Source organism: Mustela nigripes, chromosome 15, assembly GCF_022355385.1.
Source record: "Mustela nigripes isolate SB6536 chromosome 15, MUSNIG.SB6536, whole genome shotgun sequence".
NCBI classification, from domain to species: domain Eukaryota; kingdom Metazoa; phylum Chordata; class Mammalia; order Carnivora; family Mustelidae; genus Mustela; species Mustela nigripes.
Window position 1 is genome coordinate 8,467,996 of NC_081571.1, and position 14,394 is coordinate 8,482,389.

Below are 14,394 nucleotides of genomic sequence, written 5' to 3' on the forward strand. Positions count from 1 at the left end.
GCTTAGCTAGCTGAGGCTCACCTTTAATTGGTGGTGAATTAAACATTGTCCTTTCAACAAACATAATCAGAAAATGTTCTCTTCTGGAAACTCAGGGGCAAAATGAACTTCAGCTCTGAGATCTATTGAGAATACCTTGGGCCCCGTTCTTCCTTTGAGGCCCTTGAGATCACTGTGAAGTGGACTCCGGTCAGGAGACCATCTCTCTCAGGCTCAAGGCCCACAGACACTGGGAGTGGGGAGGTGCCTGGGACAGCAGGCAGCCGCAGCTTCTGTGCCCTCACGTTCCCACAAACAGCAGATCGGGATGGATTTGTCTGCTATGGCCACTGTTGCAACGTACCACAGACTGAGTGACTTAGCAAGGATTTATTTTCTCCCACTTCCTGAGGCTGGCCATCCCAGATCAAGGTGCTGGCAGTGTTTGGTCCTTCGGAGGCTGGTTGATGGCTGTCTTCTGCATCTTCATGTGCACTTCCTTCTGTGGGCTGTCTGTATCCTAATCTCGTCTCCTCAAGAGGACACCAGTCACCTTGGATTAAGCCCCACCCTAATGACCCCATTTCACTTAATCACCACTTTAAAGACCCTGTCTCCAAATACAGTCGCATTCCCAAGTAATTGGGGATATGACTTCAATAGATGCATTTGGGGGGAACATAGTTCAGCCCCTGTCAGAGGGCAGTGGCAAACTCCCACGCCCCAGGAATCTTCTGGGGCAAGCAAAGTGACATTGTAATGATAAGAAAGCAAAGCCCTCTGGCCTACCTGGGCAATTTTAAGGCACCCCCCTTTTGCTTTGGAAGAATAAACAACAGTTGTGCTCCATATTTCCTTAGAGTGGTGGCAAACTTGGAGGGAGTCATTTCAGGAGAGGCAAGGAGAGAGCTTCTAATCCTTGTGTCTTCCAAGGAAGCTCACCTTTATATTCACTATTTCAAAATAACAATCAAGTTGGGCAGAAAGAAATCAGTCTCTTGCTGGGGACCCAAGGACCCTGGGGGAGGCTTTCGCCCTTGGTAGAGTTTTTTGGCTCTGGGAGAGGCGGCCGCAGGTGGAACGGAGGCTCTAAGACATTTACCCTAGAAACAGATGACTGCTTGCAGAAGCGTTCTGGAAAGCCAAGGGTGTGCCTGGTATGAAAGGGTACTTGTAGTGCACTTCAATTAAGAGGAAGGCAGCATTGAGAGGCGTTATGTACAGGATAGACTGGAAACAGAGCGCCTTTTAGAAGAAGGAGCGGTGCACTCAAGGTGTCGAGATAGCATCTACTGTAAATAATAGAGCTGCTTGCCAACCTGGACGTTTTTCCTGATGCGAGGAAGCCTTTTCCCTTGTCTGTTTTATTTTTGCAACCTCGAGTCCCTGGGTGAGGCCCTTTGAGAGGTATTCCCATGAACTGGGACTGACTGCGTTTGATCTACCTGCAGGATGAATGAACGTGACCGCCTACTGAAGAGGCTCAGCCGGAAGACGCCCCCCACTCTCTTCCGGGGAGGCTCCATCCATCAGTGTGTCCCCCGTAAGTAGCCCCTGGCCACATTCCACTCAGCCTGACCCCAGGGCGGTGGCTTCAGTAAAGCCTCCTGGTGCTGATAGGGCTGGAAACCAATGCCCAGCCTGATCCCCACATTTGGAAGGGGAATTTGTGAGTGTGGCTGGAGGTGAGCTTGGCTTGAGTGTAGAAAATTCCCTGGGACCCAGTCAAATGTCTGAATGACAAAATCCTGACACTTAAAATCCTGATGTGGTCGAGGCCCTTCTGTCAGCCTCCCAATAAGATTTTGTTCTGAGACTGAAATTATGTTACTGTTAGATTATTGCCCCCAAAGATAGCAATAGACACTGTTTTAGTTAAAATTAGCTTATTAATTTGAAACAATGATAATCACTGAGGGGAAAAAAAAATCTCTGTGTACTTTTCCCAGGAAGGCTGCCCGGGTCTAGCCTGGGTACCCCACTTAACACGAGAGGCCAGGCCTGGTTTCTGCTGAAGGGACCAGACCTAGATGAAGTGGGGGAGCAGAGGGGATGTGCCAGACCCCAGGGGAGGGGGCAGGAGGCCATCAAAAAGAGATGGCTGGCAGAGCTCACAGGGCTGGGGGGTGCTTTTTCAGCTATTCAGCCACTTGACTCCCTGCTGGGGGGCATTGTTAGCACAGGTTTCCTTCTGGAGGGGCTTACCTCTGTCTTCCCCAAGGTGAGGTCTCTTGGCATGTTGTCTGTCCCCTGCTTCTGCCCCTCCGAATCCCACCTCTTTTTCCAGAGCCCCCTCTCTTGCACCTGCACATCGCATCGCATCTCGCAACACTGTTTCCTGCTTCCCTTTCTCTCCCTGAGGTGTTCAGAAGGAAAGGAGAATGGTTTAGAAGTGCAGAATCCTTGTACCCATAGTATAGGTAGGAGGGGTCTGTGTCATGCTTGGTTGAGCTCCACGCATCAGCAGATCTTCTCAGATTTTCTAACAGAGAGAAGGAAAGGGATGGTCTCCTTCTCCTTACTTTTCAACATGGAATACCAACATGGCAGAGACCAACTCCATGTGGTGCCCCACATGCTTCATGTCCCATCCCAAGGATGGTATCAGCCCCAAGAGCACCTGGCAGAGGCTTAGGTCAATGTAGTAACTGGCCCAGCGAGGCCCCGTGAGCTGGGTCCCAGCCAAGGTCTCTCAGAGCCAGGAGAGCGCGGTCCTGTCAGGAGGCTTGGTGGTCTAGCCCAGGGAGCGAGGTCTGGGGGGCCCTGTTTCTGGAGCTGGGCTGCTCCACGGTCCTGTTCCAGCTCTGTCATGGTTTTGTGCACTTAGGTAAGTTAACCTCTTATTTCTATATCTGTAAAATGGAGATGATGTAAGAGCTTGGTTTTGGGAGAGGATTAAATTCAATCATTTATATGAAGAGCCTAGAATAGTACCTGCCAATATGGAGTCCAGTAACTGTGAGATATGACTGGGTCTTTTCTGCCACTAGTTGACTGACTTTGGGTGACTTGCATACTTCTCTAAACTTCTGTTTCCTCCACTGGGGGGACCAAAAGAAATCTAATAATATACACTAAAAGGGAAAAAAAAAAACAATGCACATCTGACACAGTCTTTGTGAGGCTTCAAGACAATGTATATAAAGCACCTTCTCTGTAACAGACACAGAGAAAATGAGGACTGGTTCTGTAAACAGGGGAGTTCATGCCAAGGAGTCCTGCTGCTTCCCTAATAACTATTTCAGAATAACTCTAGGAAGAATATGTAAGATACATATATTGAGATCAAAGACCATGTAAGAACTTTTATGGAAGCGTCATAAAATGTCTTAGAACAACTACTAAAAAAACTTTCTTAACTTAGGATTTTGAAGAACAAAAGAAAATCAGAATGAACAAGTCTAAGAAATTTAAAAAGCCTTTAAGATCACACCACATTTTAAAAACACCCAGCAATAGTAAGAAACTGATTTGATAACAAACGTTCTGTCAAGAACTAGAAAGGCCAGAAGTACTCCCGGCCTGTGAGAAGTTCTGCGTTCTTCTCTCAGCCTCTGCCTAGCTATCTCTTCTGTGTCTGTCCCTCCACTGTCTTGGGCCTGTCTTCCCAGGAAACTGGAAGGGAAGCTCGTCTTGGCAGCAGGATACCAACACACGGGATTTCTAACTGAGATCAGCATTTCCTACTGTCATAGCCTTGTCGTCCTCATGGCCCCCATGGTCATCCCCACTTCTGTTGCTTTTAGGGATCTTTTTCCAGACAGGAAACTTCTATTCTCATGAAGATGTTATCAGAGCTACTTAAGGGGAGTTTTATTCCAAAATAATGAAAAAAAAATGACGTGGTTTTATGGACTTCACCAAATGTTCTCTTGGGAGAGCACAGAACAGTGAAGACACTCCCATCCTTTTCCATCTCCTTTACCTTACCGCATTCTGCTCCCAGTTTCTGGCTGCAGCTAAGCATTTAAGAAGCCAGCCCAGGGAAGTTCAGGAGTTGGGCCCATGAATGTCTTTCCCCAGACCCCCTATCATTACTTTGTGGCTGTCAGGACTTCCTGAAAGATGAATGAAAGTGGGAATGGCAAAGAGCTGGAAGCTTTCTTTGAGCTCCCCATTTGTATGCAAATGGCGGCTCAGTGTCCATCAGACAGAAGCTGGTGACCTGATGGTGCATCTTTGTCAGGCTGAGGGGTGTAGACTAGACAGGCGGAGGCTAGTTGGATGGTTATAGTCTCTCTTGCCCCACTAAAATGTTTTCGATTACAGCCCTGACTCCCACCAGGCCTGGTTTCTGAGAGGAAAATGTTGTATCTGAACCAGGAGACACCCCTGTCCCAGGATAACCCTACCAAGCCATCTTCTTTTCCTACTTGAGTTGCGGAGTTCACTTTAAGTTTCTGCGGAGGCTAAGAAAGTCTAGTAAGGAAAGTCTTAGTGCACAAATTCTGGAAACATGATGGTAGACACAACCAAAGGGGACTGCTGGACAAGCCATTTGGTCATGACCTCTGGGTCTCAGCTTAACCCAAGAGAAGAGATTTGCTTGGGAAGGTCCTCCCAAGTGGACACCCAGAAGCCCTTCCTAGTCTAGAGTGGCTGAGTAATCCCAGCAGAAGGACCTGTGCCAGTGAGACAAATACAAGCCACAGATGCCTTACAGCTCTCAGCTTTGTCTCTGCCTCAGTAGGCATAGACAGAATGTGAATGTAAAACGGAGTGAGACAAGCCTTTTGTTCCTTCCACCTGACCAAGGAGTAGACAATTCCAGATGCTCAGCTACCTTTCCCAAAAGGACACTCCCCCAAACAATATTTGCTTTTTTGTCTCAGGGAGTTCCCTTCATTTCTTCCTCTCTGCCAGGAACCCTCTCCAAGAAGCCCACCAAAAAAAGACAGGTAGCAGCTGTTCTGTTTGGATGCGTTGTTGTGACAGGTTCCCTTCTTCTCTGGTAAGGAGGTGGAGGCTTCCTCCGTTGGTGCTGCGTGTGAATTGGCCCTGAACAAAGAAGAGGGTTCTGTGCCTGGATATTGTTAGCCGTGGAAAAGCCTGGCACCCACTGGGAGGGTGGGAGCTCTGAGGGAACTTGGACCTGACCTGGTGCAGGCCCTTTATTTCACAGAATAGTAAACTAAGAAGACCCAGAAAACTTAAAGAACCCACGGTCCTATCACCGATTACTGCCGGGCAAGGATTAGAACCATCCTTCTTGCCTTAGGGCATGGTGGAGACGACCACCTTCAGCCTTCTGCCTGCCACCAGAACAGCTCAAGGAGAGCACTTAGAAGGGGCTCCCACTGCTTAGGATCAGAGCCACCAATGCCAGGTTGGGGAGGCATGGCAGGCCACAGATGACCACTCCATGGCCCTCAAAGGAGAACACAAGATACTTACTAAAAATATTCCTTTTAAAGACCAGAGAATAAAAATGATCCATACTGACCACAGAACACAGCCTTGTGACTGGAGGATACAGTGTTGTTTGCTAGATTCTGCTTTGACACATCCCAAGGAAAGGCGTCTGGTCTTGGACTGCAGTCAGAAAGCTGCACTAGGACCACCTTGTCCTAGACGATCCACCATAGCACAGGCGAAGGAGGGAGCTGGCCCGCAACAGCCAGACAAAGGACCGCTCCCTGGCCTCACTGACCAAGCAACTCATCAAGGGAAATCTAAAAGTTCTAGGAGAACGGAAGAGAGAAAAGGCACCTCCTTCTCAGATCCCGTGAAGCCTCTGAGGGCTCCTTGTGTGGAAAGCCCTGAGGAGGAAGTTCAAGTGCCCTGCACCCAGCACCCCCAGGGCTGTCCTCTCCAGGCCTATTCCTGCACTGCAGCCCAGGGACACCGCCCCCTCCCAGAGGCAGCCAGATGGGGCTCACCATGGCTGCCAGCTGCCACACAGTGAAGCTTTTTGGTTGGTGGATTTGGTTTGGTTAGAGATGGAGGTGAGCCAGTAGGTGGAGATCTCTACAGGAAGACTCCTGTCTGTCCTCATCCTTCACAGGTTCTGCCTTTGCTCCCAGTCCCCCTGCCCTCTAGCCCTGTCCTTAGTTGCCTCCCGGGGCCACCTATGCAGACAAGCCCTCACTTCCCAGGGGGCCCTCCTGAGCCCTCGGGTTTCCTCAGGCGGTGGCCAGGAGAGCCGGGATGCCAGCCCATGGCCAGAGACTCTGGTTTACGAGCACATGCAGAGTCCAAAGTCACCCTGAGCATCCTCTGTCAGAGCTCCTTCTTCCCTGTCCCCACCAGATATGCTGCTGCTCTATGTCTTAATAGTTCAGAAACGTCCCTTTGTAAGCCAAGGATCTGAGTAAAATGATTAGCAATCCAGGAGGTGGTACATGGGCACAGTGTCTGATTTATTTTTCCCCTTCAAAGAACGTGACCGTGAACGAACACGTCAGTTGACAAGTCATATATACATATGGATGGGAGTCATCCTTGCCAGACATTTCACTGTTGTTATCTTTGGGTCAGAAAGTCTAATCAGCTGTGGGACTTTTCCAGAGTCCTGATCCAAAAAGGTTCGCCAGCAGAGAGAGAATCTTATGAATGCTTCTTCAGTGGGAAGGACCCGATAGGAAGGAGGGCCCTACTTTGGGCTTCTGAATGCTGAACCTCTCTCTGGAACTGGAGATGCAGGAAGAGTGTGGGTCCTGCAGGAGCACTGCCCGGGTTTGGCTCCCAGCACTACCACTCACTAGGTCTATGACCTTGGGTGACTCATGGGGGGGGGGGGGAATCACCCCATGCCTCAGTTTCCCCATCTGTGAAATGGGAAGAATACTCTCCCCTGCCTCAGGGGCTGCTGGGAGGAGTGAATGAGCTGCTTCTCCATAGTACATCGAACAGGCCCCATACACATAGCCTTCGGTCTTTGTTGGCGGCTGCTGCTAGTATTTTTCTTATTACTGCAACTGATTATGAGAACCAGTCTTCCTGGGGCCCCTTGGCTTTAGCTTGTGATCTTTTCCCTTATGTCCACAAAAATGAACCAGCTGCAATTTCTGATTACCAATCCTCATCTGTCCCGTGTAAGAGCAGGAGTGCCGCAAGCATCGTGAGCACAGGGCCGGTTCTGCAGACTTGCATGGTGTGTGTGTTCCCCAGCCTGCTCACAGCTTCATAAAGTACCCAGCCAGCCTGCAGCTTTGGGCAGCTTGGGACACTTCCGGAGCAGAGCATGTCGCCTTTCCTCTTGACTGGCGCTTGGGGAAGTACAGACCCGGCCCAGTGACCCATTGTTTATGCTTCCCAGCTCAGCTGCAGAGAAGCCGCCCCCCATCCCCCACCCCGAACCCTCCCATGCCAGCCTCGGCATCAGGGGTCAGAACCGGTCAGGCCCTGTCTGGTCAGGCCTTGGCCAGCCCCACCCCACACTCTGCCCACATGTCCCTTCCGAGCCTCAGGTCTCTCTGTCCCGGGTCCCCACCTACCTCAGGCTGGTGAGCCCAGGGTGGCAAAGGTCAGCAGCCATCTCCCACTAAGGCTTTTTCTTCTAAACCCAGCCTGCTCCCCCCATTCTCCTCCTCACCAATCCCTGTGTGCGCTCCTCTTGCAGACGGGTATGCCTTCTCTCAAGAAGAGCATGGAGCTGTTACTCAGGAAGAAATCGTCCGTGCTTATGACACCACCAAGAAGAAACTGAGGAAGAAATAAGACGTGAGTCCTGATTGATCCCAGGAAAGAGATGCGGTTTGTTGCACCCAGTGTTAACACATCTCTGTCAGAAGAGACTGGTGTCAGCAGCCAAAACACCATAAAACCCATTTCTGTGGCCTTAGCCAACCAGTTTGTTAGTTCCACGTTCCCTCGCAAACCTGGAGTAGATCCCACAGGGGAAGCCATTTTGTTCCCTTCCAGTCCGTCCGCAGTGCTTGGCCTGACTTCTGTTTACGTTGTTCTGAAGCATTCAGCTGTGCTCTGTGAGGTGTGAAATTAAAAACGTTATGTTCCACCAATATTTAAACATCAGTACTAGTTGTTCTGGGAGAAAGGTGAGAATTTTATGTTGCGTGAGAAACCCGCCTTGCGGAATTGGAGCGGGGGCACGCGTCCTTCCTGTTTTGTTCACTCACAGAGGATGTCCGCCAGGCAGCATGTAAACGCCACTGTAGGCAGGTTGATGTCTTGCTTGGTTCCGATTCCTCTCTCGTTTGTATGAAGTGTGATGGCAGTGAAATCCCCAAAATGTCTGTTATCAGGCTGGTAACCCTGAGAAGGCGTCTCTGAACCTCTTCGCCACACTCCCGGCAGGGCAGGCGGGCCGCGGTTCGAGCATCCTCCCGCGCCCTTCCCAGGTGCCTTCTGGGCTGTCCGGGCTTCCCGCGTCCTGGACCTCCTGCATGGCTGACCGCTGTGCTCAGCGCATGGCAGCTGGCGCGCAACCAGCCCAACCGTGCACGATTTCCTGTCCTAGCACAGACTCAGATATGGATGCAGGAAATCTCACCTGCCACCGCCCTTGTCCTAGAACTAAAGAAAAGAAGCCTAGCTATTTGCACATATTCTAAATGTTTATCTGGCTCTCCCAGGACAGGGAGGCCTGCAGGTCAGTGTGTGGTAGAATGCTACGGCGCTCCCACTCTGGTCAGGCTCTCCATACTCATTCCCCAACCTCCAGGCCACTGAACCTTGGGCATTCACTTCAGTGAGACCCACACATGTTTTCTTGGGAGTTCAGACCCCATTTTGGACTTTCCCTGCTGGGAAACCAATGGATGTGCAGCATGTCTCCCCAGAGAAGGGATGCACCTATCGCTCTGTAACTCTAAAATCAGGCAGGATGAGTGAACCCAGTGGGAGAGTTGGGGCCCCTGAGGCTGGTGGGGGAAGACCACCATCAAAGGGGACAGCGAGAGGCAAGGAACACAGAAACCCGGGGAGGAAGACAGAGAGGACATGTTAGCCAAGACTCCTCAGTGGACACTGAAATCAAGCCCTGAATCCCAGGCAGTTGTGATGATGCATGCAGGAGGCTAAACAAGACGCTGGCGTGCAGTTTTAAGCAGCAACACTTCCAGACACTTCAAGGAAATGCCCTTTTCTGTATGGATGAGGTTCCCATCCTTATCTAGTCAGTGGTAGACGCAGGCACCTCCGAAAAGAAAGTGTCCTGACTCTAAGATGAGGAGAAGTGCTGCATCACTGACTTTCCAAACTTCTGGGCCCCGCCTTCTAAATTTGGGCAGAACTTGCCTGCCCTCGGGCACGAACTAGAGCACCTGGAGCCCTTAATGAATGGCCAGCCTGGAGGCACGCTCCCTCCTCTGGGCCTTGGTTGCCAAACCAGGTTTTTGGATGGCTTAACATAAATACTTCTGGGCAGCTGTTACTGCTTAGAATGGCACCGTTCTTCCGGGGAATGGCTGCGCTAAACTGGGAAATTAAACAACAGTGCACTTTGCTTCCTCACCCGTTATTTTTGGAGAATCCACATCTTATTGGGCATTGTAATAACTTAAAGTATGATTTGCACGGACAAAGAAAACTAACCCTTTGCTTATGACATGACCAGGATCCAGGGAGGGCTTAAGGGGAACCAGAACATGCAGTGAACAGGTGAGGCTTAGAAAATTGCCATTCCTTCCTCCCTGAGTTGGTAAACCGTTTTTACTAGAGCACCCAGCGAAATGAATCCCTGAAGGGCTGTCGTGCAGGAATTAGGACCCTCCCCCACAAAATGTGCCTGAATTAACACAACAGACTGAGGTATGGGTCTTTATTGGACACCCAGAGAAGTGATATCCTAAAAATAGAGGAAAGACAAAAATTTGAATCAAATGTTCAGTGGGCCTCCTCACTCTGGTTTCATTTGGAACTAAGCCTCTGGAAAGGGGAACTCAAACTCATTCTTTGTCAGACACTTAGCTCTTTCTTAAACTTGAAGCCTTCCAAATTAGATTTGTGAATTACAGTATGTGTATATTTTGTTTGGGGTTTTTTTGTTTTTTATTTTTTATTTTTTTAGGCTAAAAGACAGTTCACATTTTCTGAGGTTTGAGTATGTTTTCTGATTCTTTTGACAACTGGACTAAACAGTGTTTGCGATAATGAAACACGCACAGAGAGGAAAATATTAGATGGGATGCCTTTCTAGTCTATTAATTCTCATAGGCGATCAAGCTATCTGGTGGCCAAATGACTAAATTGGGCTTCGAGGAGGAGCAGCTGTCACTATGTGTGATGTATGATATTTAGCTGTGGCCAACTCAGGGGCTGTCATTTGTCCTATCTTCAAACTGAGGTCAGAGTGTCACACAGGCCCCTCCCCAGGGAGCGGGGTGGACTGGAGTAAGTTGCATTCTCTGGCTGTCAGCTCAGTGGAAATGCCACATGGGACTTGTCACTCTGCCACATGGTAAGTGACATACAGGCTGGCAGGTTACACTTGGTCAGCACTATAGGGCCGGCCTCTGCATTGGGCTAAAGTAGCAGAATCCACTGAGGCCTGGCCTTGGTCCGCTGTCATACACAGACTACCGACTCTCATTTAAGAGTGTGTGTTCCATTCTGGCTGAGCTTGCAGGAGGAAAAGAGCAGCCCTTCCGTGCATTAGCTCTGAGTTCCACCGCACACCATCAGGGACCAGCAAGCAGGGCCGGGGAAAGTGCCCATTAAAAAGGCATGATGGGAGAACAGACTAAACCAACCATTTCTGCCTGGTTGTCAGAAGCAATTTCAGGGCTTATCAGAATGGGCTTTGTAAGAATTTTCGGGTGTGGCTGATGCGTCCATCCTGCCTCTCTGTGGAATATTCAGGACTTCTTGACCAGTGTTACGTTTGCCCATCTCCCGGCACACGTGTGGTCATTTGGGGGTGGGGATTAGTAGAGTATACAAAACCTGTGCTTCGAGAAAGGAGATGCTGTTGCTTTAACATTTGTAGAGTAATATCCTCAAACACGAACCCGAGTTTTGGCAGAGCATGGCTGGGAACTCTGTTGACATTTTCTTTTCATTGACAAGGCTTTGGGTCTTGCTGTAGGGAGCTGGCAGTGAAAATCGGTGATAACTTGTCAAGAAGCAGTGAATAATGGGGGGAAAAAAGTGAGTATGAGTAACTAATGTCTGAAAATGCATATAGATGTATATATTACAGGCGTTGCGGTTGTTTTTTTTTTTTAAAGAAAGTCTGTAATCTCCATTTGTTATAACAATGACCCTTTATGTCATTTCTTGAAGAGAATTTTTTATCCTACTTCTGTTCCTAGGGGTTTATGTCTCAGATCATAAGCTGAATAGAATGTTCGCATAGCTCTGCAAGGGGATAAGATAGTCTTTCGGCTTGAACATGGGAAGGAAGTGCACACGTTTCAGCTGGCATTTGGCTTACTACCAAGGGTCGTTGTCCCAAGGTAATTCAAGGAGCAGTCCGGCCTCAGCATTTGAAATGTAGACTTCATCTCCAGGGATCCATAAAAAATGGGAACAGAGAAACTGTGGTTAAGCAGAGCCCAAAATAATAACCTGGCGAAGAAATGAGTTTAGCAGATCAAGGTAAAAGATGGCATCCCCCATCAGATTTGCTAAATACTTTCTTCATTCCAAGGCTTTTCTTAGCTAATTTAGTAATGCTGGAGACAGTGAAAAGGCCGCTATCCCCTCTCAGAGGGAAAACATACATCTGCTATCTATGCTGCTGGTTCTCCATCGGCTCAAGACAGTTCTTGGTCTCAACACAGCCTTGGGGGAGTTTTTGTAGCCTCGTCCTGGCCACTTGCCCATCCTCCAAGGCAGTGAGGATGGCACTGAGGATTTCCAGTGGGACATAGAGGTGAGAGTCCGTAAGTATCCCCGAAAGAAAGAGATCTGAAATACTCGAACCTGATGCATTGTCCTCATGTATTTTTTCTCAGCATCCCATATCGTCCCGCAGTACACTTTTCCTTGGACGTTAAAGAGCTTCCCTGAATGCCAGGCCTCCACTAGCGCTCTGTGAAAGGCTCTCTCTTAGCTTGTTAGGTCTGAGTGTGGCCACCCGGCATGTAGGCTTCAACGGGAAGAAAAGGCTACTGAGCCCACATGTTCAGAAGCTGTGACACACAAGGGGGCAGAAAAGAGGGGCGAGCTCACCCCGTTGCCCCACCCCAAGCATAATCCATAGCTGTTCACTCTGACAAGCGCCTCTGCCCCCCTGATTGATGAGAGACAAAAGAGTGATTCTTTGAACACTGGCTGGCTCATTTTCAATGACAATCTCTTGCCCTAGTTGCCTTAGAGACTCCACTCTGCTCTTTCTCTCAGGCTCCAGACCAAGAAAAACATGCTCCCAAGATTAGCCCATCGGCATTTCTTCTGACCTGGCTAAAGAAAGAAAGGAGACCTGTTCCTTTTAAAAGTCAGGAACAAAGTGTCAGGTGGCTTTGATTTATGACAGAAATAGGAAGAAGAAAGTTGAGGTAATAGCGCTATCCAAATAACCCTGCCCAGGAAACTGAGGGGTCAAGAGAGCTTATCAATGGCCTTTTATAGGCCAGCTCTTCCAAGTAGCAGAGAAGGGGCCAGAAGGGGCCAGAAGGAGGGGGACAGCCTGAGAGGATGTGAACCCACTTCCGATGGCGTCGGATTCAGTCATCCCCGAAGACCACCACGCAACCATGGGTGGACCAGTAAATACCAGTTAAAAATCGGGAAAAGAGAATCTGCCCTGTCCTAGGGCTTCTCTCCTTCCCGCAAGATCCCCACGCAAGTGGGTACTTTGCAGGTTTTTCGTTAATAAAATCAGTGTGTGTGCCGACACGTGCATTCCTCTGCCTTCCTTCTCCCATGTTGCCAGCGATTGCTGAGTTCAGAAGCGTGCCCGCTGCTTCCCTAGGAATCCTCCCTCTGAAGGTCCCTGCTACCACCCGATCAGCTGCAGGGGTGGGGCCCTGGGGCTCCTCCAGGAGCAGCTGGGTCTGCAGACCTCGTGCACCCTCTTTCCTGCAGGTCAGTGAATTGCTGGTTGAACGCAACATCTTTGTGGCGTCTTTCTCAAGCCAGCGAAGCCGTGTGCCCTCCTGTCTGCTTGTCGCATCTGTGCTCAGATTGCTTAAATATTGTTTGCGACAGGGAGGTTTTAATCTGGTTATGCAGAGGGAAGCAGGGCTGTGGGGCACGTTTAATTGGCTCCCAGCAGAGTAGTGAGTGCGTCTATGGAGTGTGGGGGGTTTTTTGTTCCCTCCCTCTAGAAGTGTTACCATTTTCACGTCCTATTAATGTCCTCTGGTTGTTAAATTACAGCCGCACGTTATAGCGGAGCTGGGGTTCCCTCCTGGAGTGAATACAAATGAAGGGCACTTATTTGTATTTTTAGAGGTTTTGGAAAATGTAGTGATTTGTGGCTTTGATCAATCCTGTTGACTGGTATATGTCTGCACAAACCTGTTTCAAATAAATCTTTTGTTAAAGTAAATGATTGGACCGTGTTTTATTTTGTAATTTGCTCTTGCAGTAGTAAGCATCTGATGCCATAGGGACTTGGGACAGCAATACAGAGTAGATAGAGGCTATGCATACACTCTGCCCCGAGAGCTGATGGCCAAGGAAACGCCGTTCGATGGCAGGAGAGCGGGAAAATCTGAATCGTAGATTAACATGTGCTCCGCAAGTCCCAGTCCTCTTCATGAGAGCAGGGTCCAGAGGCTCTGATCTGAGGTTGGACTGATCATGCAGTGGAAGGAACTGTACAGAGAAGGGCTTCTCCCATCAACTGTACTCCCCCTTGGTTTCTCTCAGTTTCCCTGCAAACCGAGATTTGAAAAGTTCATATTCTGTTGTCGAGCAGGAAATGACAAGACCATCATTAGATGGGTGCCGAACACGCCACCCAAAGTATGCTACTCTGACATATTGATTATTTTGAACTGAAGGCCACTGACAAACAGCACATCTGAAGGGGGGGCTCTCTGACCTCCCCCTTCTACCTGAACACAGGTCATAGCATTGCCACGGAGAAAGGTACACTCCCAGCACTGGGAAGAGAATGTTCTTATCCCTGGAGACTGGGGGTGGACGCTGGAATGGACCTGGACAAACAGACCAACTGAAATAACCCTGACCTTCCATGGGTTTCCCCTGTATCTTTCCCAAGGCCTGTCCCACAGTATACTGACCCAGCCCAAGCTGTCCGGTCGCATTCCCGATTTATCTTTCTTTGTGTAAAAAGGCCCTAAAGGACCGAATGGCTTCTTGGGGTCTTTATCTTCCTTCTAAAGAGTCCCACATACATGTAAAAATATTAAATAAACTTGTGTGCTTTTCACCTGTTAGTCTGTCTTATGTTAGTTAAATTCTTAGGCCAGCCACAGAACTTAAGAGGAAAGAAGGAGGTATGTTTCTTTTCCCTTACGTTGTTTTAAAGGGAGTAAGGGGACACCTGCCCATTCCCTATAGATACTGCAAATCACATTTAAGTAAACATCCACTGCCTCG

At 49.2% G+C, this 14,394-nt stretch overlaps 1 protein-coding gene across 2 annotated transcripts in view; it reads left to right on the plus strand.

Annotated features, from left to right (window-relative positions):
* The window catches only part of LOC132002552 (phospholipid-transporting ATPase IB), a 606,778-nt gene extending 593,403 nt beyond the window's left edge, over positions 1-13,375 (plus strand). For both annotated transcript variants that reach the window (XM_059377600.1, XM_059377601.1), the window contains 2 exons: positions 1,431-1,522; positions 7,541-13,375. In XM_059377600.1, coding sequence (XP_059233583.1) covers positions 1,431-1,522; positions 7,541-7,638 — 190 coding nt within the window. In that variant the 3' untranslated portion in view covers positions 7,639-13,375. The remainder of the gene's footprint in view (positions 1-1,430; positions 1,523-7,540) is intronic.
* The last annotated feature ends 1,019 nt before the right edge of the window (positions 13,376-14,394 follow it).